The sequence below is a fragment of the Lynx canadensis genome, chromosome D1 (assembly GCF_007474595.2).
Source record: "Lynx canadensis isolate LIC74 chromosome D1, mLynCan4.pri.v2, whole genome shotgun sequence".
NCBI lineage: Eukaryota > Metazoa > Chordata > Mammalia > Carnivora > Felidae > Lynx > Lynx canadensis.
The window spans coordinates 22,956,278-22,977,431 of record NC_044312.2 but is presented as its reverse complement, the minus strand read 5'-3'; the positions used below and the strand labels follow the sequence as shown (position 1 = coordinate 22,977,431).

Below are 21,154 nucleotides of genomic sequence, written 5' to 3'. Positions count from 1 at the left end.
AAAAACACTGAAGCTGAAAACATGACAGTATGATTTAAATCAGAATTCTGTTTTTAATTTTTTAAAGTTTGTTTATTTATTTATTTATTTATTTATTTATTTATTATTTAGAGAGCATGAGCGGGGGAAGGGCAGAGAGAGTCGGAGAGAGAGAATCCCAAGCAGGCTCTGTGCTGTCATCACAGAGCCTGACATGGAGCTCAAACTCATGAACCTTGAGATCATGACCTGAGCCAAAACCAAGAGTTGGATGCTTAACCGACTGAGCCATCCAGGCGCCCCTGTTTTTAATGTTTGCATGAGAATATTTGAATGTTATACATGCTAGAACAAGAGGTCAGACAGCCTTTGGCAAGTGATGTGGCAAAAATGATGTGTGGAGGACTGGGTTGTTGTGATCCTACCATGGACCTTTTCTCTGTTGCCCACTGTTTCCAGATCAGAAGAGACGGTAAGAGGAGGATAGGATAAGTATTTCTGTGCAGAGGAAATTAAAGCTGTTGTCTCTTGCCCAGGTAAATTTCTGTAGGTAGGAAAAGTGACATATGTGTTAAAGGCCATAGTTGTTTTCCAGGACCTCCTTAGTTCAAAAACTATAAGACCAATATTAAACGTTTTCTTTTTTTTTAAACAAAGATAGAACTTTTGAAAGTGACACAGCATTGAGCAGTTTTCCAGTAGTGCTAATGGATATATTCTGTTTTATACATCATCTCACCCTCTTTGTGGGTGAGATTGGACCTACATTACTCTTGGTGGCTGTTAAATGTAATTTTAAGGTACCTGACTCCTATAGCAATGGAATCCAGGTCCGGGTCCTCATTACCATGGTTCTCTAACAGATGGAGCAAGCTTTCTCCTTGGATAAATGTAAACCAAGTCAACAAATATTTACGTTATGGTCCTAAGTTCTTTCCAACCTCCAAAGTCAACTGGCAGCATGTTGCGAATAACCTAATAGAAAGATAGAATTAAAAAAGGATGGTCCTGTGGGATAACTATTTAGGTAGTAATGAACTGTGAAGATTTAAAGGACAGCTGTAAAATAACTCAGCAGATCGTGTGCTAGGGTTAAAGTTGACTCTGGAATTTGTTTCACCGCTTTTTAATAAATAAATAGTTGAGGAAAGATTTGGCAAAAGGAAGAACACCCCTCCTTGTCCTCATTCTTTCAGGACAGCGTCTCCTGTTAACAAGTTGTTTGAATGTTTACTTTGCCTTGACTGCTCACCAGTGGTGTGTCAGTCCTTGCCCTTGAACCAAGTGAGAATTCAAATAAACCGAAAAAAGCTTTCACACAGCTGGCCCCTTCCGCCAATGAGTGGTACCAAAATATCCTCTCCCACTTTTTAAAAGAGGTCAGCAAGAAAAAACGTAGAAGGCAATCCATGAACTGATAGTCTGTGATGTAGATACACTTAAGTTTGCAACCTGTAGATTTGGGATTGCATGCCATAGAGAAGTGAGCAGATCCCGGGAGACATTATTTGCTTTCTTTTTTATTTTTTTTAATTTTCAATTTTTTGTGACACTTTGATTTGTTTAAAGTCATACTCAAGGTGCCTTTGTATTTCTACCCAGTGTTACCAATGGTTAGAATTAACCTTTGCAGGAGTGAATATGCACATAAAATTCACAGTTCTAAAATGTCATTACTGTAGCTCTTTGGCTACATTGTTGTGTTCCATAGTCACAGAAGCTGTGTCCAGCCCTGGCCAAGTAGGAATGTCGGGGAGAATTTGCAGACAGAGTAACCACTCTTTGGATCCCTCATCTAACAAAGTGCCTGGCCTATCTATAGGCCTTTTTGATTTAAGAAATCATATATATGCATGAATAAATAAAGGAAAAAAATATAGCTAGAATATGCGGAATTCACATGACATGAAAGTTCTCACTAAATACTCTTTAAGGTATTTCTGGGAATTGCATTATATTAAGGTATTACTTACATTAAAAAAAATGTTCTGTGCCTATTTTCTGCTAGGTTTTAGAATTTACAGAGTTAAATGTGAGGCCATTCTTGCCTTCAAGGACGACAAAGTTATGTACCAGATAAATTACAGAACACAATGATGAGTGCGATGGTAGACATATGTCCAAGGTGTAGAGGCAGCATGGAGAAGGGAGAATGGATCATATCTGGAGGGTGGCATAGACATTGTTAATTTTAGTAATTTCATTTATCATGTTTGTTGTCCATCATTCCCACTAGAAGATGAGGTGTACATTCTTGTCTGTGTTACTTGTTCCTACTCATGTATTTTTACATTGTTCTCTCTCTAGCTTCTAGAATACTGCCTGGCATGTAATTAATAAGCATTCCTTAAGTATTTGTTGCACAGATGAATGATTTTTAATAGATATCGCTAAATTCCCTCCAGAAAGAATTTACTGATTATATTTTCACCAACAATGCATGGTAGTGATTTTTACCCTCATCCTTGCCTGTGCTGTTTTGTTTTTGTTTTTTGTTTTTTTTAGCTTTAGCTAAATATGCTATACTTTATGTTACAAAAACACAAAACCAAACCTTCCCTTGACTGTCATGTGTCTACAGCAATTCTCCTTATTTTTCTGCTGCCCGTTTTTTTTTTTTTTTGGTATGTATGTATGTATGTATGTATGTATGTATGTTAAGAGAGAGAGTGCATGCATGCATGAGCAGGGAAGGGGCAGAGAGGGAGAGAGAGAGAATCCCAAGCAGGCTCTGCACTGTCAGCACAGAGCCCGACACTTGGGGCTCAATCTCATGAACTGTGAGATCATGACCTGAGTGGAAATCAAGTCAGATGTTTAACTAACTGAGCCACCCAGCACCCCTCTGCTGGCCTTTTATAGCAAGGTCCTTGAAGGAGTTTTCTGTGCTTTTTTCGTTTCCTCCCTTCCCGTTCTGTCCTGAACCCACCATCAGATGTTAGTCTCCCCACCATTGAAACCACTCTTGTCTGTATCACCTGTGCCCCAACGTGTCTTCAAGATGGTGTCTCACTTTTCAGCAGCGTTTGCAACATGCCCTTCTTCTAGAAATATTTTCCATTTTTCTCCATGGACACAACATTCTCCTGGATTTCTTCCTATTTCATTGGCTACTTTTCTTAGTCTCCCTTGCTGCTTCCTTGTCTATTTGGTTTCTAAAGGTTGAAGTATTCCAAGCCTTCTGCCTGGGCTCTCCTCTCCTCTGTCATACTTTCCTTAGAGCTCATCTAGCACTAAGGCTCTAATAGTTCTGGCATCTGTATTTCCAGCTCTGACTTCTCTACACAGCTCCAGACTCCTGTCTGCAGCTGTGAACTTGACAGTAGTACTTGGATGCCTCATGGATATCTCAGACTTACCTTCCCAAAACGGAACGGCTGACTAACCTCCTCTTCAGTCTGTCTCCCCCTTCCCTGCCTTCCCCTCTTCAGTAAACAGAACTGTTACTGATTCTGTTACACCAAATACTAAGTTAGCCTTGACACATCTTTTGATCATACTCTATATCCAGATCTTCAGCAAATTCTGTTGGTTTTACCTTTAGAATATATTCTGAATCTCGTTACTCTTCACCACCTCCACAGTTGACTCACTGGTCTGCCCCACCGTGTGCTCACCTCCCTCCTGAGTGATTACATTACCTCCTGCTTGGTTTCCCTCTTCCCTTCCTGGCTTAGTCCCATCTAGTCTCACCACAGTGGTCTTTGGATAATCTGCAGACATGCCAAGCTTGATCCCCACACAAGTCTGCCCTTAAATCTGTTTGAACAATCCATGAGTCTGAGTCCCCTATCTGAAAAAAAGGGACGAAACCCAGTAGTACCTATCTCCTGGGGTTGTTGTCTGAAGATTTCATTAGTATACACAAAACATTGAAATGCTGTCTGGCACATACTCAGCACCATGTAAACGTTTGCTGTTATTTTGTTATTACTGTGTCTATTTTAGGACTGTCAAGGGGGTGGTGGGGCATTTTGGTGGGGTTGGGTTTTCGATCCTTGTGAAATGTGCAAACAAATGCACTAAAGGCAGTTGAACATGTTCATTTGAGATGATTGATTCTGTACAATAAGAGGCATCCTAGTACCTTGGAAGGATGAGCAGAGCTTCCATGTTTATTTAGTGTCTGGAGATTGGTTTGTGAATCGGGGAGATACGGACCATTAAGTGCCTTGTATTTGCCGCACTCTATACAGAGCTTTCAAAATCGACGGCAGCCATCGTGCTCACAACCCTGACTACTCAGATACAAGATTTCAGCTGTTTTGGGGTGTTTAGATGATCTTTTCTTTCTCTCTTTCTTCTTCTTCTTCTTTTTTTTTTTTTTCCTGGATGTCTTTTAGTGAGCCAAAGCCTGGAAGTCTGTCCTGCCTGCTTCTGTAATCTGGCGCTATGCATCCAGATCCTCGGCCCTTACAGACGCTGCTGTATGTTGTTACTCTTGCGATTCTGTGTCCTTCCGTGAATTCAGGTAAGAGCTGAAGAATGGTTGTGTTTTTGTTTTTTTCAGGTTTTAAATTTTAATCCCAGTATAGTTACCATGCAGTGTTCTATTAGTTTTCAGAATATAATATAGCGATTCAGCAGTTCTCTATATGGCTCAATGCTTGTCATCAGCCCCCAGGAATGGTCATGTCTTTTTGTTGTTGTTGTTGTTGTTTAAGTTTTTACTTATTTGAGAGGGACAGAGAGAGAACGAACAAGTGGGGAAAGGGCAGAGAGGAGAGACAGAGCCCCAATCAGGCTTCATGTTGTCAGTGTGGGGCCTGAACTCACTGCACTGCAAAATCATGCCCCGAGCGGAGATCAAGAGTCGGACACCCAGGGTGCCTGGGTGGCTCAGTCAGTTGAACGTCCGACTTTGGCTCAGGTCACGATCTCACAGTCCGTGAGTTCGAGCCCCGCATCGGGCTCTCTGCTGACAGCTCAGAGCCTAAAGCCTGCTTTGTATTCTGTGTCTCCCTCTCTCTCTGCCCCTTCCCTGCTTGCGCTCTGTGTCTGTCTCTCCCCAAAATAAATAAACAGTAAAAAAAAAAAAAGTCAGACATCCAATGACTGAGCCACCCAGGCACCCCAAGAATGGTCATGTCTTAACTGAAGCTTTTCCTCATCTTAATCCTAATCCTATACAAAACAGACTTCAGCTTCAAATCTTTGCTGATAATAATGATTTCCAAAGACGTTTCTAAGATTTGTTTGACCCAGCCAAATGACTTAAAAACTGATTAATTCAGCAATTTAAGGATCTCTTAGTAGTGCTTCTGGGCACTGGCAGGCCTTCCCATCATTGTCCTTATAAATTCATTCCTCTTGTTGCCTTAAAAACAAATATTGTCCTAGCCTGCTCTTTTCCGTAAGAGGATATGTTACAAATGTCTGATTTTGGAGATTATAACAGGAATAAAATGCTGACTACATACGACCGAAGAAATTTTAGAATCAGCACATATCAGTGCTCGTCTTGGAGCAAGAGAACTTGGTTCAAATCCCAGATCTGCCACTTTCTCGCCTGAGCTTGTCTGAGATTCTCTCTGCTTCTGGGTCACTGAAAAGCTTAAAAGTGTTTAATGTTAAATGTGTTTATAAGCCCAAGCCCACATGCAGCTCTAGTAATTTTAGGTCTGTGGAGAGATTTCTTTGTAAGTATATAGAAATGCGAGTGATGTTTATTCATTAAGTAATACTTGTTGTCTCTGTTAAGAATACTGCATAACTATATTGGATTTGTAAGCAAAAATCTTGGCTCGCTGGTTTTATTTCTGTTTTTGTTTTGCTAAACAACCACCTCAGATTTTAGTCAAGAGAGGCACTTCCCTTAATCTTCATATCTAATTAAATATCCTGCGAAAGTAGAGTCAGGAATTTATTGGTCTTTTTTTTTTTTTTTTTGGAAGTACTTTATTCCCCCAGATTAACAGTATTCTTGTCCCCCTCACTCTTTTGGGGGGTGGAGGGGGATTTGTTTTGATATGTTAGTGTAAGAACTCACCCTCTCCCCCAAGTTGCTGAGGAAAAGGTCTAACAAATGAAACTATTCTAAACACCAAATAAAAATATTAAGATCGATGCTCCAAAAAAGGGTAGACTGTATTTCAGCCTGGCTTCCTAATGTTCTACTTCTGCTTTCCTAGAAGTTGAATGTTATTTTCTATTAAAGTTGAATGTTATTTTCTATTTTCTATTCTTTCTTTCTAGGAAAGAAGACCGTAGCCACTATTTATACATTAATTTACTCTTTAAAATCAAGTCCTTAGTAATGTAGGAGAGAATTCTTTCTACTTTGCAAGTTATCTTCAGTTTTTCATATGTATTTTTTAAAATTATTTTTGAGAGAGAGAGAGAGAGAGAGTGTGAGCAGGGGAGGGGCAGAGAAAGAGGGAGACACAGAATCCGAAGCGGGCTCCAGGCTCTGAGCTGTCGGCACAGAGCCCGATGCGGGGCTTGAACTCGTGAACCGCGAGATCATGACCTGAGCCAGAGTTGGACACTTAACTGAGCCATCCAGGAGCCCCTCAGATTCTTGACTTCCATTTCCCAGAAGCTACTTCATACACAGAGCAGTTTGCTTTTTCTCACTTAAAGAATTGGTATTTTGTCGGATTTACATCATAAGGTTTTTCATCTATTCTACCCTGGTCCTTAAGTCGTAGCTTCACACGTTGCCCTTTTTTACTTCCAAAAATAGTCATATCAGAATGTTCCTAGAACTTGTACAAGCATTAAGAACTGTAACAGGTATGGATAAAATACGGAATTGCCTCTGGTTCCATAGATTCAGATGAAATGTATTCAATGTACTCTTCTCTCTCTCCCCTTACCTCCTTTCTCTCCTATTCTCCCCACCCCTTTGCACGTGGGGAACGTTTCCTGGTAGACTTGGCACCATCTTTTATTTCTGAGCCACTGTCCGCTGTCCAGAGACTTGGTGGACCCGTAGTACTCCATTGTTCTGCTAAGCCTGTGACCGCTCATATCTCATGGTTGCATAATGGAAAAAGACTGGATAGAAACATGGAACAGATTAAGATGCATCAGGGGACTTTGACTATTCTGTCCCTTAATCCCTCCCTTTCGGGTTCCTACCAGTGCGTTGCCAACAATAGCATCGGGGCAATTGTGAGCGGCCCTGCAACAGTATCTACTGCTGGTGAGTTTAATTTTATCCCTCAGATTTATGCTTTTTCCTAGAAACTAGAATGCTGGTACTTGCATGTGTGAATAGAGGGAAGAGCGTGGGCTTTGGAGTAAACACATAGCGTCCTCATCTCAGCCTTGACTCTCACTGTTGAGCTGGGGAAAATGCACTTGAACCTCCGTGAGCTTGGCCTCCTGTCTTCCTGTGTAACAGGGGCATGGAAGTAACTCTTACATGGTTAGGAGGGTTTTCTAATGCAAATTCTGAATTTCTTTGCAAATATTTAGAAGTCCTTTAATAGCAGCAGCAACAAAAAAGCTTTGTCAACTTTGACACTCAGTTGTTTCATGCAGTCCCATATCTCGCTCACATCTAATTGTTTTATTTGTCTTGATCACTGAGTGATTTTAGTTTATTTAATTGAAACCAGGCTAAAGAAGGAGGAATGAAATCACTGACTGTAGAGAAAGGAATGTCGGGTATTGAACTTATGGCAAATCTGGAATGTGGTGGTTTTCTTAGTAGGTTTGAGCCATCTGCCTTTCAAATGGTGATGGCTTCCAGTAATGGAAGATGTCTTTGTCGGGGCACCCCTATTTACAGAAGAAATCTGGATCCCCCAGGAGTAGTGAGTTTGTCGTAACTGAGAAGAGTAAATGTTTTCGTAGAGCTTTGACCCATGGACAGCTCCAGGACTCACACGGGAAGGCTGAACTCCTAGTGGCAGGCGGCTGGATGCTTTCAGCACTGCAGATCATAAAGAACCCTTCCAGGCAGGCTCCATCTGTAGCGAACTCTTAGTAGTGAGAGGAATTGGGTTTGTTCCTGAAAGCCATTTTATTGCAGTGTGAGTAGCGACAAACAGCATAAAGATGCGTAGGGAAAGTGGGTGTTCATGAGCGACTGGATTGGAAAAGGATGTCTCTTGACAGAATGGGAATGACTATGCTTTAGGTTCTCCTCCATGTTTTAAGGGCCGCTTGCTTGTTTGTCTTGTAGTCTCCTGGAAGCGTTGGCTTCTGGAAAAGGGTGCCATGACTTAGCTCTAGGCCTCTACTCCAGCCCCTTCCTGAGATAAAAAAATCACGCTCCTCTGTGAACTGGGGTTAGCTGCCGCAAACGGCCGCGTTGCAAGATGTGGCTTCTAGTTTTTAAGTTTCCTTGGGGAGCGTTCACATTTGCATTGATTAATCAATTGATTTTCTACTTATTTACTTATGTATTTTAGTTCTTGGTGATTTTGGTTCACCAACAAAGCAGGTTACTACAGCGGAAGAAAAGAGTACCGGTTTCATTGGCTGCAAAGTACCAGATAGTAACCCCAAGGCTGAGGTGCGCTATAAAATCCGGGGAAAGTGGCTGAAACATTCCACAGGTGAGACCTTCAACAAAAAGCCAGTGGTACCCACAGAACAAATGTCATGAAGCAACCTACTGTTGAACTCCGTGTCCTAAGGACTGTGGCTACAAAAATGCATAAGATGTATTGCCTCTACTCTCAGAAGTCAGAAGAAGACCGGCATGAGTGGTTACACTGTAGAAATGATTACAATCCCAGATTCCCTCCATTCATTCAGGGTTCCACTCGGATATTTCTTCCTCTGAGGAGACCTCCCTCATCATGGCTCTATGTAAAATACTATGCCATGCCCCATTGCTCCGTGTCCCCTTTACTTAGCTGCTTTTTAAAGTTTCCACAGCACTGTAATAGACAGATTTCTGGTTGTTTGTTTGTTATTTATCCCTTTCTTTGCGGCCCCCATTTCCTGCACTGGAATGTTGGCTGCATGAGTGCAGGGCTTGCAGTCTGCTTTCTTTATCGTATCACTTGTGCCTGGATCAATACAGGCACCCAGTGTGTATTTGTTGAGAAAAAAATGAATGGGTAGACATGAGTGGACACTGGCGGATCAGTGAGTGCTGTCCGGAGAGGTTTGCTCAAGGTGGGGGCTGTGGGCATTGCATCTCTTTCTACATATGCTTGTGCTTTCAGTGTGCTCAACAAATGGTCTGAGGTCAGATGTTTCTGATGGGTTCGATTTTGTTACTCTAGAACTGTTGACTCTTCCCCCCCCCCCCACCTTGACTTCCCCTTTCTTTCATTTAATCAATTTTCTCTGATTGTTGCTGCTGTTCTGATGTCTACATTGAAAGCACGACTGCTAGCCTTTGTTTTCATTGGGGTCTTTCATATAGAGGCCTAACTGCATTCCCTTCTTTCCTCAGAGAAGTACTTAATCCTTCCATCAGGGAATCTTCAGATTCTGAATGTATCTTCAGAGGACAAGGGATCATATAAGTGTGCAGCTTTTAATCCTGTCACTCATGAACTAAAAGTTGAACCCATTGGCCGAAAGCTTCTTGTCAGTCGTAAGTATTTGGGAGAATAACGGTAACCAGAAGCATTCCTCAGGAGAAGCTTCCTCAGAAGCATTCTTTAGAAGGCACTGGAAAATCAGAGTGAATTTTTCTTTCAGATCCTATTTGCTTATCATAAGAAAGTCTTATAAAAAAATTAAATACACGAATGCATTATAGTATAGTACTGTACATGTGTTTAAAAGATAATGAATTTTTAATTCATTGATTAATTTTTAAAAATATTTATGTATTTATTTATTTTGAGAGAGAGGGAGAGAGTGTGACCAGGGGAGAGTCACGGGGCAGGGGGCAGAGGATCCAAAGTGAGCTCTGTGCTAATAGCAGAGAGCCCAATGTGGGGCTTGAACTCATGAACTGTGAGATCATGACCTGAGCCAAAGTTGGATGCTGAACCGACTGAGCCACCCAGGCGCCTCCCCGGCCCCTGCCCCCCACCCCCGCCGCGATAATGAATTTTTAGAAGAGAATTTTGGTCAGGATGACAGAGTGGAAACCAGACGGAGAACTGGACCCTTTGCTCAAATAAAAAGAAATAATAGAGACAATATAACTTTATAACAGTGGTAATCAAATTGGTGGCTAACTGAATTATGAAAAATTAATAGCTGTTCTCTTTCAGCTGACAGTAGTCATAGCTGATTTTGAGATTACGGTAGCCGAACTCAGCTAGAACCAGTGGTCAAAGCACAACAAAGTGGTGGTCTCTGGACTGGTCAAAAATTCTGCATATCTAAACTGCTAATGCAGAGATAGCCCTAAGGGGCCACAAAGTGTTTTCATTTTAATTCTCCACTAAAAATGGATTAAGCTACCATGTAGGACCTTGTGGCATAAAGAAGAATAAATGGGGAGATGAGAAAGCTTGCAGATTTGGTAAGGAAGAGATTGGAAGTGGATGTTTAATAATGACATTTTTTTGTTCCCTTCTTTTTCCAGGCCCTTCTTCCGACGATTTTCACATTCTTCACCCCACCTTTTCACAGGCACTAGCTGTGCTTTCTCATAGCCCCGTCACCCTGGAGTGTGTGGTGAGTGGGGTCCCAGTTTCTCAAGTGCACTGGCTGAAGGACGGTCAGGATGCTGTGCCGGGAAGCAACTGGCGAAGGTTGCATTCCCATCTTGCCACAGACAGCATTGACCCGGTGGACTCTGGAAACTATTCTTGTATAGTGGGAAACAAGTCTGGAGACGTAAAACATGTGACTTACATGGTTAATGTGCTTGGTAAGACGTTACTTCTTAAATTGCTTTTCGGGTCAGGCTATTTTTCTGGTCTAACTGATGTTTGAATGGAAGATCTATTTGGGAGCTATAAATGACATGTAAATAACATCTTCACATATGATGTCACAAGAAGCTTCGTTTTTTTTTTTTTTTTTAAAGGACTGCTGATTTCAGCAGTATATCTTGGTGGCACAGAACATTTGACTTGGGATGTTTATGGGAACCTACCCCCCCAACCTGGTTATGCAACGCAAAGCTTGTTCTTCCTTCCTAATGATGTGGAAGATTCTGGGCTGTGTCAGTGTGTTGGACCTAGTAGGAGTACCTAACAGTACTGACTAGAAAAGGTCACCTCAAAAAGAAATCTATTTCATTTTATTTTCCCTTAAGGAATGCTTTCACTGTATTATTTGCATTATTTCCACCCACATTGCTGTGTATACACTCTTTATCTCAAAGCTTTTCCTTCCTTTTTTTTTCCAGTTCCCTGTCTCACTGTCATGTCTAGCACCGGAAAATGTTTTCCTTTATCAAAACAGATTTTCATGAAAGCCAGAAAAAAATAGGTTGTAAGTGGTTTCATAGTAAATATAGTTGCTGTAAACCTTCTGCATGTGTTTATTTGCAACGTAGGTAACCCTGGAATTAAGTAAGTGTATGGCAAATGAGATTTAAAGTGACGTGATAATCAGGTCTAAGTTAATATGCATAATCATGTAATTTGGGCATATGTTACCAATGTTGCTAAATGATTTACTTGGTCTAGGAAAAAGTGGCTTGATGGATAGTAAAGGAAGTTTCCTGCCCAGTATAACATCTAGCCTAACGGCAGAATTGACCATAAAAAGAATTTAACCTGTGAATAAACATTCTTCTTTGGCTCATGTTTAGTGTGAAATCATGGGAAACTACTTATTTCAAACAAATCACCTGAAACAAATGCTCAGGGAAGCCCAAGATGTATATGTGTGTGGGTGTGTGTATGTGAGAGAGAGAGACAGAGAGAGAGAGAGAGAGAGATAAGTGGGTGGGAAGATCTAGAAAAAGAGACTATGAAATATTAGTGACATATGGTTTATTTGATTAGAAGGAAGTTCAAATACATTTCTAATTTTGTCTTGATGACCATAGCAGGTAGGAGAATGTGGTGAGTAAACAATGCAATTTGATTTCAACTAGTTATTGGTAGAGAGATTTTATGTGTCTTGTGTGATAATTTAAAAAGTACCTCTTAAGGGCTAGAGTTTAATTTATATGTTTTATTTTTAGAAAATGCTTCAATTTCTAAAGGACTACAGGACCAGACAGTCTCTCTGGGTGCCACAGTACAATTTACTTGTGAGATTCATGGGAACCCAACTCCAAACCGTACCTGGTTTCATAATGCACAACCTGTTCATCCTTCCCCACGACATCTAACTGTAGGAAACAGACTGAAAATCAGTGGTGTTACCATGGAAGATTCTGGGCTGTATCAGTGTGTAGCAGATAATGGGATTGGATTCATACAGTCTACTGGGAGACTTGAAATTGAAAAAGGTAGGCTTTTGGGTCCAGAAGCCATAGGAAGTTTTACTTTACAGATAGGCTTTTGTTTTGGTTAAAAATTAAATCATTTTCACTAGAGAACATAATTCCATTACCATAAAGGAACTATGCCTATTTTCCATGTTCCTTTCTAGTTGCAGATGGGCATTTCCATGAAGAGGCAATATTATTTGATTAACTTCATTAAAAAAAAAATTTTTTTTAATTATTTTTTTCAAAAGATACTATAGTTTAAAAGGCATATGGTGAAAGTCTCTCATTTCTATTCCCTGGCCAGCCATATTGCCTTTAGAACTAACCAGTTTTATCAGTGTCTTTAATATCCTTGTGTGTATATATACAATCACACACAATGTGTCTGTGTGCACTTAATAACATCTTTTCCCCCCCGTAAATGGAGGTAGTATTCCTCAGTTTGAGTTTTTTATTTACCATATCTTTGATATCTTCCCAGATGGTTCATTAAACAGTGTTTTCATTCTTTTTCAAATGACTGCTTATTAAGGAGTTCTATAATGAATGTCCATCTGCATAGATTATTTTGCACAGGTGTAAATATCTATAGAATAGATTTCTGGAAATGAATTTGCTAAATGAAAGCATCTTTGTTTGGTAATTTTGGTAGATATCACCGAGTTGCTCTGCAAAATTGTTACTGGTTTTTATTCTTAGTGACCAGCAATGTGTATCTGCCTGTCTCCTCATATCCTCACCAGGGCAAGGTGTTAAATCTTTGCCCATCTGATAGTTTAAAAAAAAAAATACCTTTTGGTCTGTATTTATATTACTATGAGTGAAGTTGGGCTTCCTATCATATGTTTATGAGTCATTTGAATTTGTTTTCCTATGTATTGACTGTTCATTGTCTTTTGTCCATTTTAAAAATTAGATTGTTGGTCATTTTTCTTGTGGATTGGTAGGAATTCTACATTAGGGATATTAATCTTTTGCCTATGAGTTATAAATATTTCAAGTGTCAAAGAATCAGTGTGATACAGACCAATTCTCTGACCTTGGTGCAATTATTTTAGAAGATAATAGTAAAAGTCATTTTTAACTGGCATGTATTTGGAAATGTAAAATTATGCTTCTCAATAACAGAGAAAAAACTACAGTGCAATGTGAAAATGCCACAGATTGAATTGTGTGGGATGTAGTAAAAATGGAATTTACATGGGAATGTATAGCCTTAAATGCTTATAAAAGAAAACTAGTAAGACTGAAAATAAGGAAGCAGAGGAAAAGAGATACTAAAGGGCAGAAATCAATTGAATAGAAAATGAAGATAAAATGGAGAGGTTCAGTAAAGAAAAAAGTTGGTTCTTTGCAAATCTAATAAAATGGACCTACCTTTGTGGCAAAATACAAATAAACAGTTTTAGGAATAAAAAGTACAAGTCTTGTAGAGATTAAAAATAATAAATAAAGGTAAAGATAAAATAAAAGATAAAGATATATTGTGATAAACTTTATGTCAACAGTTTACAATGTCCTAGGAAATATACAAATTCTTAGGAAAAATACGACTTAGTAAGGATGACTTAAAAGAAATTAAAAAGCCTATGTAGTCCTGTACTCATGAAGGAAACTGATTAGGGGTTTAAAATCTTCCCACAGAGAAAACACCAGGCCATATAGGTTTTATCGAGAGGTCTACGAAATTTACAAGTAACAGACCATTCCAAATACTACACAAACTCTTCCAGAGAAAAGTAAAAACTGGGAACTCTCCAGTCCTTATGATTTTGATTCTAAAATCACAAAGGAATGGCATAAGAAAGGAAAACCAAACGCCAATCTCATTTATGAACATAGATACAAAAATCTTATGAAAATATTAGCAAGCCATCAATATTTAAAAAAGGAAATACATCTTAACTAACGAGTCAGCCCAGGAATCAGTCAGAAAATTTAAAGTGTCATTCATCATGATTGAATAGAGGCAGGAAAACATTTGACACAATTCAGTATCCATGTTAGACACACTTAGAAAAATAGAAATAAAAGGGAATTTTCTTAATCTGATAAAGAGTATCTAACAAAAACTTACAGGAAATGTCACTTTTATGGTGAAATGTTGGAAGCATTCTCTTTAAAATCTCTTTTATTGGGGCACCTGGGTGGCTCAGTTGGTTAAGTGTCCAACTTTGGCTCAGGTCATGATCTCACCATTCGTGGATTCAGGCCCCACCTCAGGCTCTGTGCTGACAGCTTAGAGAGCCTGGAGCCTGCTTTGGATTCTGTGTCACCCTCTCTCTCTGCCCCTTCCTGCTCACACTCTGTTTCTCTCTCTCTCAAGAATAAATAAACAGTAAAAAAAAAAAAAAATTAAAATCTTTTATTTGCCATCATACTGGAGACTCTGATCAGCACAGAATGACAAAAAAATATGTAAACAAAATAAAATATATAAGGATAGGAAAGAAAAAAATCAAACCCATAACAGCTGTGATTGCCAATACAGAGAATTCTCAATTTGCTGGCAAATTATTAGAAATAATAAAGGCACTTAGCAAGGTATCTGGATGAAGACCAACAGAGAAGAATCGGTGTCTTTCTATATACCAGTGCATTAGTCACGCTTCTCCGGAGAAACAAACCCAGTTGGATATATAAGATATAAATAAGAGGTGGTTTATAATAGGAATCAGCTCACATGATTATGGGGGTTGAGAAGTCCCATAGTCTAACCTCTATACACTGGAGAAGGAGGAAAACCAATAGTGTAGTTCATTTGTGGGGTGGTGGAGAGCCTGTTGGTTTAAGTCTTGACCAAAGTCCAAAAGCTGGAGAACCAGAAGCGCTGATGTCCAGTGTTCGAGGGCAGGAGAAGGTGGATCAGCTTAAGCAGACAGAAAGAATTCACCTTTACTCTGCATTTTTGCTCTACAGAGTGCTCAGCAGATTGGATGTTGCTCACCCGCGTTGGGCAGCGCCATCTGCTATACTCTGTTCACCAGTTCAAATGCTAATCTCTTCTGGAAGCACTCTCGCAGACCCACCCAGTTATGTGGACATCCTTTCGTCCAATCAAGTTGATACATAAAATTAACCACTATAGCCAACAACAGGCAGAAAATATCATTTAAAAGTCACCTTTTAATATTAGTAACATTTAAAAAGACCAAGGTATCCTAGAAAGATATACCAGTTGGTACATACCGAAATTCAGTATTACACAGTTGTCAGGTCTTCCCAGAAACTTTCTGTAACTTCATGCAATTCCAATTAAAATCTTATTTGGATATTTTGAGGACGTTGACAAACTGATTCTGGGATTTATATGCATGACCAAAGGCCCAAGAATAGTTAAGGCATGCTGAAAGAAGAAGAAAAACACAGGGACTTATTTTTACAGGTATTAGAACATATATAAAAATCTGTGGTAACTAAGATATATTGTACTGGTGCAGGAACAGATAGGCTATTGAAACAAGACAAAGACCCACCAAGAAGACATTTGCACCTAAGGATTTGACTTAGGTGGCATTGCAGATTACCAAGAGGAGGACATCCATTTCAAGTGTGGATGTGGGATAATTGCTCATCAAAATGGAGAAAAAGAAATGAAATCTCTAACTCGTAATGTATATAAAGACAAATTACCAGTGGATTAAAGACCTATCTGTGCAAGGCAAGATGGCAGAGTTTTTGAAGAAAATACAGGAGACGTCTATCTGATTGGATATAACTTAACATTTTAGGCTAATTTTTTTTTTAAAGATTGATATGACTACATTGAAATTAGAACATCCTTATTAATAAAGGATACCATTAAAAATGAAAAGAAAAGGGGCGCCTGGGTGGCTCGGTCGGTTAAGCGTCTGACTTCAGCTCAGGTCACGATCTCACGGTCCGTGAGTTCGAGCCCCGCGTCGGGCTCTCTGCTGACTGCTCAGAGCCTGGAACCTGCTTCAGATTCTGTGTCTTCTGCTTCTCTCTCTCTGCCCCTTCCCTGTTCATGCTCTCTCTCTCTGTCTCAAAAATAAATAAACGTTAAAAAAAATTTTTTTTTTTAAATGAAAAGAAAAGTAGGGGCCCCTGGGTGGCTTAGTTGGTTAAGCGTCTGACTTAAGCTCATGTCATGATCTCGTGGTCTGTGAGTTCGAGGCCCGCGTCGGGCCCTATGTTGACAGTTCAGAGCCTGGAGCCAGCTTCTGATTCTGTGTCTCCCACTCTTTCTGCCCCTCCCCCACTCATGCTCTGTCTCTCTCACTCTCAAAAATGAATAATGTTAAAAAAATTTTTTTAAAAAGCAATAAACTGTGAGAAGATATTAGCAGCATATATAACGAATAACAGAACACTAGCTGGAATATACAAAGAACTCTGAAACCATTACAAAAAAGATAAATGACCCAACAGAAAAATGGACAAAAAGCATTTCAAAGAGGAGGAAAAATACCAGTGACACATAAACACGTGAAAAGATGTTCAAGCTCATTAGTACTTAGGAGAGTGCACTTTATGACCAGTGAGACAGCATCTTACACTTTCTAGATTGGCAGAGATTCGGGAATCTAACCATACCAAGTGTTGGTTTTGTCAAAGGTAGGAAGTAGGGCTGGAGAAAGAGAAGGATGCACTGGAGAAAATTCCATTTGTAATCGATATTCCATAGTAGGCACACTTAAAAATGGCTCCAGAGAATACCTGGGACCAAAAGGAAAGAGAGTTAGTTTAGAGACAAAAAATGTTGTTTGTGTAACATGATAAGAAATACACTCATCGACTTTCACTCAGAACAGATTTCTCTCCCAGGCTTTTTGTAATCAGAGGTTCCCCCTGGAATGAACTATTTTTGTGAAGGAATATTATTTTGTTTTATGCTCCTTGACACTTTGTTCATGGCTTCACCTGTTTTATACTTAACAGCAGTCAAATGTGTATAGGAAACCCTTTTTTTTCCCCTAAAGGACAGGAAGTCTATGTAGGAAATGTCCAGGAGCCCACAATTAAGAATTCTACTTTTTAGGGACAGTTTTACGTGGTGAAAGTTGAGAAGGGAATTAACAAGGAGGGGGGGTTATCTTTGTTTTAGTTATTACTGTCCTATATCCCTGTTTGCCCATGTCTTTGCAAACACTTATTTCAGGGAATGAATGTGTTCTCCATACTGTTCTGCATGTAAAACATTGTTTAGGGGATGGTAACCAGATTTATTGTGGTGATCATTTGCCAGTGTGTATCCATATGTTAAATCATGATGTTGTGCACCTGAAACTAATGTTGTATGTCGATTATACTTCAATTAAAAAAAAAAACACTGTTAAGAAATACATGTACGAAAGATGCTTTTGAGGCTGTTACTTGGGCGCGACATGGATAACATTTATGCAAGAAGATGAATTTATTTTGCATTGTAGGTACCATACTCTTAATTATGTGTGTGTATTTGTGTGTGAATTACTGTTTTAATAGGCAGTGGACTCAAGCCAGTTATAATTACAGCACCAGCAAGTACAAAGGTGGTAGATGGAGACTTTGTTACTCTGTCCTGCAATGCCACTGGCGTGCCAGTCCCAGTCATGCGTTGGTATGACAGGCACGGGTTGATAACCAGCCATCCGTCTCAAGTGCTCAGATCAAAATCCCGGAAGTCACACTTACGACCTGGGGGCTATGACCTGGAGCCTGTCTACTTCATCATGTCCCGAGCTGGCTCAAGCTCTCTGTACATTCAGGCCATCACTCAGGAGCATGCTGGGAAGTACATCTGCGAAGCCGCAAATGAACATGGTGCCACACAGTCGGAGGCAGTCCTCACAGTTGGTGAGTTGCCATTAGTACTTTTTCTCGGGTGATTAGCTTCCTCTGATTGTAGGGGATAAAGTGCTTTGAAGTATGTTTTTTTCATGAGTCCAGCAATCTCTGAATATATATATATATATATATATTTTCCCTGGCAATAGTGAAACACAGAACTGTGGTTTTGGGTATTTGGCCTTACCATGAACCGGATGAACCTTGGTTTCCATTTCTGATGTTTTGGTTAAGGTTGTAGTTGTCCTATAGAAAGCTCTCATATTGGGAGCAAGCCCGAGTTGTGACCTGTTTTCATGATTAATGCTTTTGGTTGTCTAAGCTACTGAAAGTGATCATTGCTGACATTTTTTAGGTGAGCCTTTGATAAGTACAGTATCCAGAGTCTAAACGGTTGGCTTTTTTTTTTTTTTTAACTTTTATTTATTTTTGAGACAGAGAGAGACAGAGCATGAACGGGGGAGGGGCAGAGAGAGAGGGAGACACAGAATCGGAAGCAGGCTCCAGCCTCCGAGCCATCAGCCCAGAGCCGGACGCGGGGCTCGAACTCCCGGACTGTGAGATCGTGACCTGAGCCGAAGTCAGATGCTTAACCGACTGAGCCACCCAGGCGCCCCTAAAGGGTTGGCTTTCATTGAGAAAGTAGAATCATGGTACTACCAAACAGTACCTCCTATTCAAAGTTATTTTTCTAATGGGATGTATAACATTAATTCTTGATATTTTATTGATTTTTGGTGAGGATGACTTAAAAGCTTTATACAGTATCAATATTGTTAAAATTAAATAAGTATAGAGTATCAATATTGTTAAAGTTAATTCAAATTTGACTTAATTCAAATTCAAACCTTACATCAGTATTTAGAGCAGCAATGCGCCAGCAGGTAGTTGAGTGGAGACTGTCACCTTATTTGTCATGCATGAAGCAGAGTGTCAAACACAGTACTGCCCTTAGTCTTGGCAACTGAGTTCCCTGCCTTGGGCCAGTGCGTTAGAGGGCTCCTTGCAGCTTTCTTCTGCCTGGGTCCTCAGCTCCCACTGGTCAAATAGTCCATGTGGTTAAGGGGTTAAGTTATAGTCCCTGGAGCCTGGAGCCCGTGTTCCTCCTTGTGTATAGCAGGTCTGGGGCTCTGGAAGTCCTTGCTTTAATTAGTTCACAGTCTGGTTCCACACAGGTCCCGTTCCCTGACCCATCCTCCAGAGTGTAGACCACACCACCAGTGTGCAGGCACCCTTAAGCCAGAGGAGCGGCCAAGGGGTGGTCTTCTGCAGAGGAAGGAAGGTAAAGTAGACAGAAATTGGGTGTGCACACAGGTATTTCCATTCACAGGCACACAGGCCCCTGGAGCTCCAGAGGAAGCTGGAGGTAGAAAGAGAAGTGGGGAAGGCCAAGGACATCCATTTGTATTCGATTATAATTATTACTGTCTGATTATTGGTAAATTAGGATTATTCCATGTAGCAGTTAGGGAAGGAAGAAATAGCTACTCACTTTAGACATGTTAAGAATCCTCCAATGAAGAGGGTAGTTGGGTGTTGTATAAATTTATACACGTGTAAATATGAATATGTATACGTGTGTGTGTTTATATATCTGCTCTGCCAAGCGAAAATCAGAGTGGCTCTGCTCAAATTGTTAGCTGTAGGACAGGTGTAACACAGGTGATCCTTGGTTAGCTTTTGGCTAAAGTGATTGTTTTATATAAATACAGGATAGCAAGAGGCACAGATGTGATAGTCACAGTTGATGGAACTGGATCTTTTGTCTCACTGCCTCACTTTAAATATCAAAGATCTGAAGCCTTTAGAAAATACACAGGCTAACTTGTTTAGGTTAGAATTTTTTAGATCTTTAAGGTCTTCCCCACCCCTTCCAGGATTTTATGTCTTGATAAATACCATTTTCATGTATAGTAACCCCATCACCGACCTCCTTCTGAAATGTTCTTATATTTTCTCTTTGGCGCGCCCTATAATTATTAAGATCCAGGCAGGTTTACTAAAGCTCACAATACATAACAACCCACCTCTTTCTACAGGAATCTGAGCCTTATTAAATTCTAGCATACTGAGAGCCATTTACTTGTTTTTTTGGGGGTAAGCAAGGGCAAAGAGAGAGATGACTGCCCCTTCCTCCTTTTTCTTTCCAGAGACCTTGGGTTTTGAGGTCTTAGATGTACAAATATTTGTAGAGTGGGTTGTAACTCTTGAAAACTATAATGGGAGTTGGTTTGGGCTAGTTGGGGTAGGGGATGCTGGTGTGAGTGGTCACAGTGGGAACGGCTTTGACAAGTTTGGTTATATTCCTTGTTTAGTTTCAGCTCTGAGTCATTAAATTCACTGCCATAGTTATAGTACTTAGAAAAGCAAAATTTTATCAGCCTCTTCTAATTCAAAAAGCGTTCTACATTTAAAAATACTTGGTCTATTTTTTTTTCTATTTTTTTTTTAATTTTTATTTTTTTGAGACAGAGAGAGACAGAGCATGAACAGGGGAGGGTCAGAGAGAGAGGGAGACACAGAATCCAAAACAGGCTCCGGGCTCTGAGCTGTCGGCACAGAGCCCGACGCGGGGCTCGAACTCACAGACTGTGAGATCATGACCTGAGCCGAAGTCGGACGTTCAACCGACTGAGCCACCCAGGCGCCCCAATACTTGATGTCTAAACTGATCATTTCACACTTGATCTTAGCCAAAAGGCCAAGAAGTGATCTCGTCTGACCATTTCACAGAGTTGTTTTGAAGACAAGTTGAGATAATATAGGTGAAAAAACTTTTGAAAGTGGTGTTCAGGCCTTATAAATTATATCGTGTGAGTACTCAAATATTACTGGAAATAGCAGAGAGAAAAGAATTGAATCTTCCTCCTCCTCCCCTCTTCTCGAATCCCCTTTTTAATAAACGTGGCAGAAAAGTCTCATCGCGTCCAGAATAGCAGGAGCAGAATTGTGACACTGATATCGTTAGACACAGGCTGCGGCATAAGTTTGTCTCCTGCCTCTGCATAAGTTGAGGCCTGTGGTCTTTAAACTCTTGTACGGCCAGATACCACTTCCCAGTGGTAAGCAGCCCAAAGACTCCGTGGAACTCCTAATGACGAAAAGGTCATTCTCCGCTACCCT

The 21,154-nt window shown here is 40.2% G+C and overlaps 1 protein-coding gene across 2 annotated transcripts in view; it reads left to right on the top strand.

Moving 5' to 3' along the window:
- The window catches only part of CDON (cell adhesion associated, oncogene regulated), a 103,332-nt gene that overhangs the window by 30,967 nt on the left and 51,211 nt on the right, over positions 1 to 21,154 (top strand). For both annotated transcript variants that reach the window (XM_030332223.1, XM_030332224.1), the window contains exons 2-8: positions 4,323 to 4,450; positions 6,854 to 7,126; positions 8,343 to 8,489; positions 9,341 to 9,484; positions 10,433 to 10,720; positions 11,990 to 12,259; positions 17,690 to 18,040. In XM_030332223.1, coding sequence (XP_030188083.1) covers positions 4,372 to 4,450; positions 6,854 to 7,126; positions 8,343 to 8,489; positions 9,341 to 9,484; positions 10,433 to 10,720; positions 11,990 to 12,259; positions 17,690 to 18,040 — 1,552 coding nt within the window. In that variant the 5' untranslated portion in view covers positions 4,323 to 4,371. The remainder of the gene's footprint in view (positions 1 to 4,322; positions 4,451 to 6,853; positions 7,127 to 8,342; positions 8,490 to 9,340; positions 9,485 to 10,432; positions 10,721 to 11,989; positions 12,260 to 17,689; positions 18,041 to 21,154) is intronic.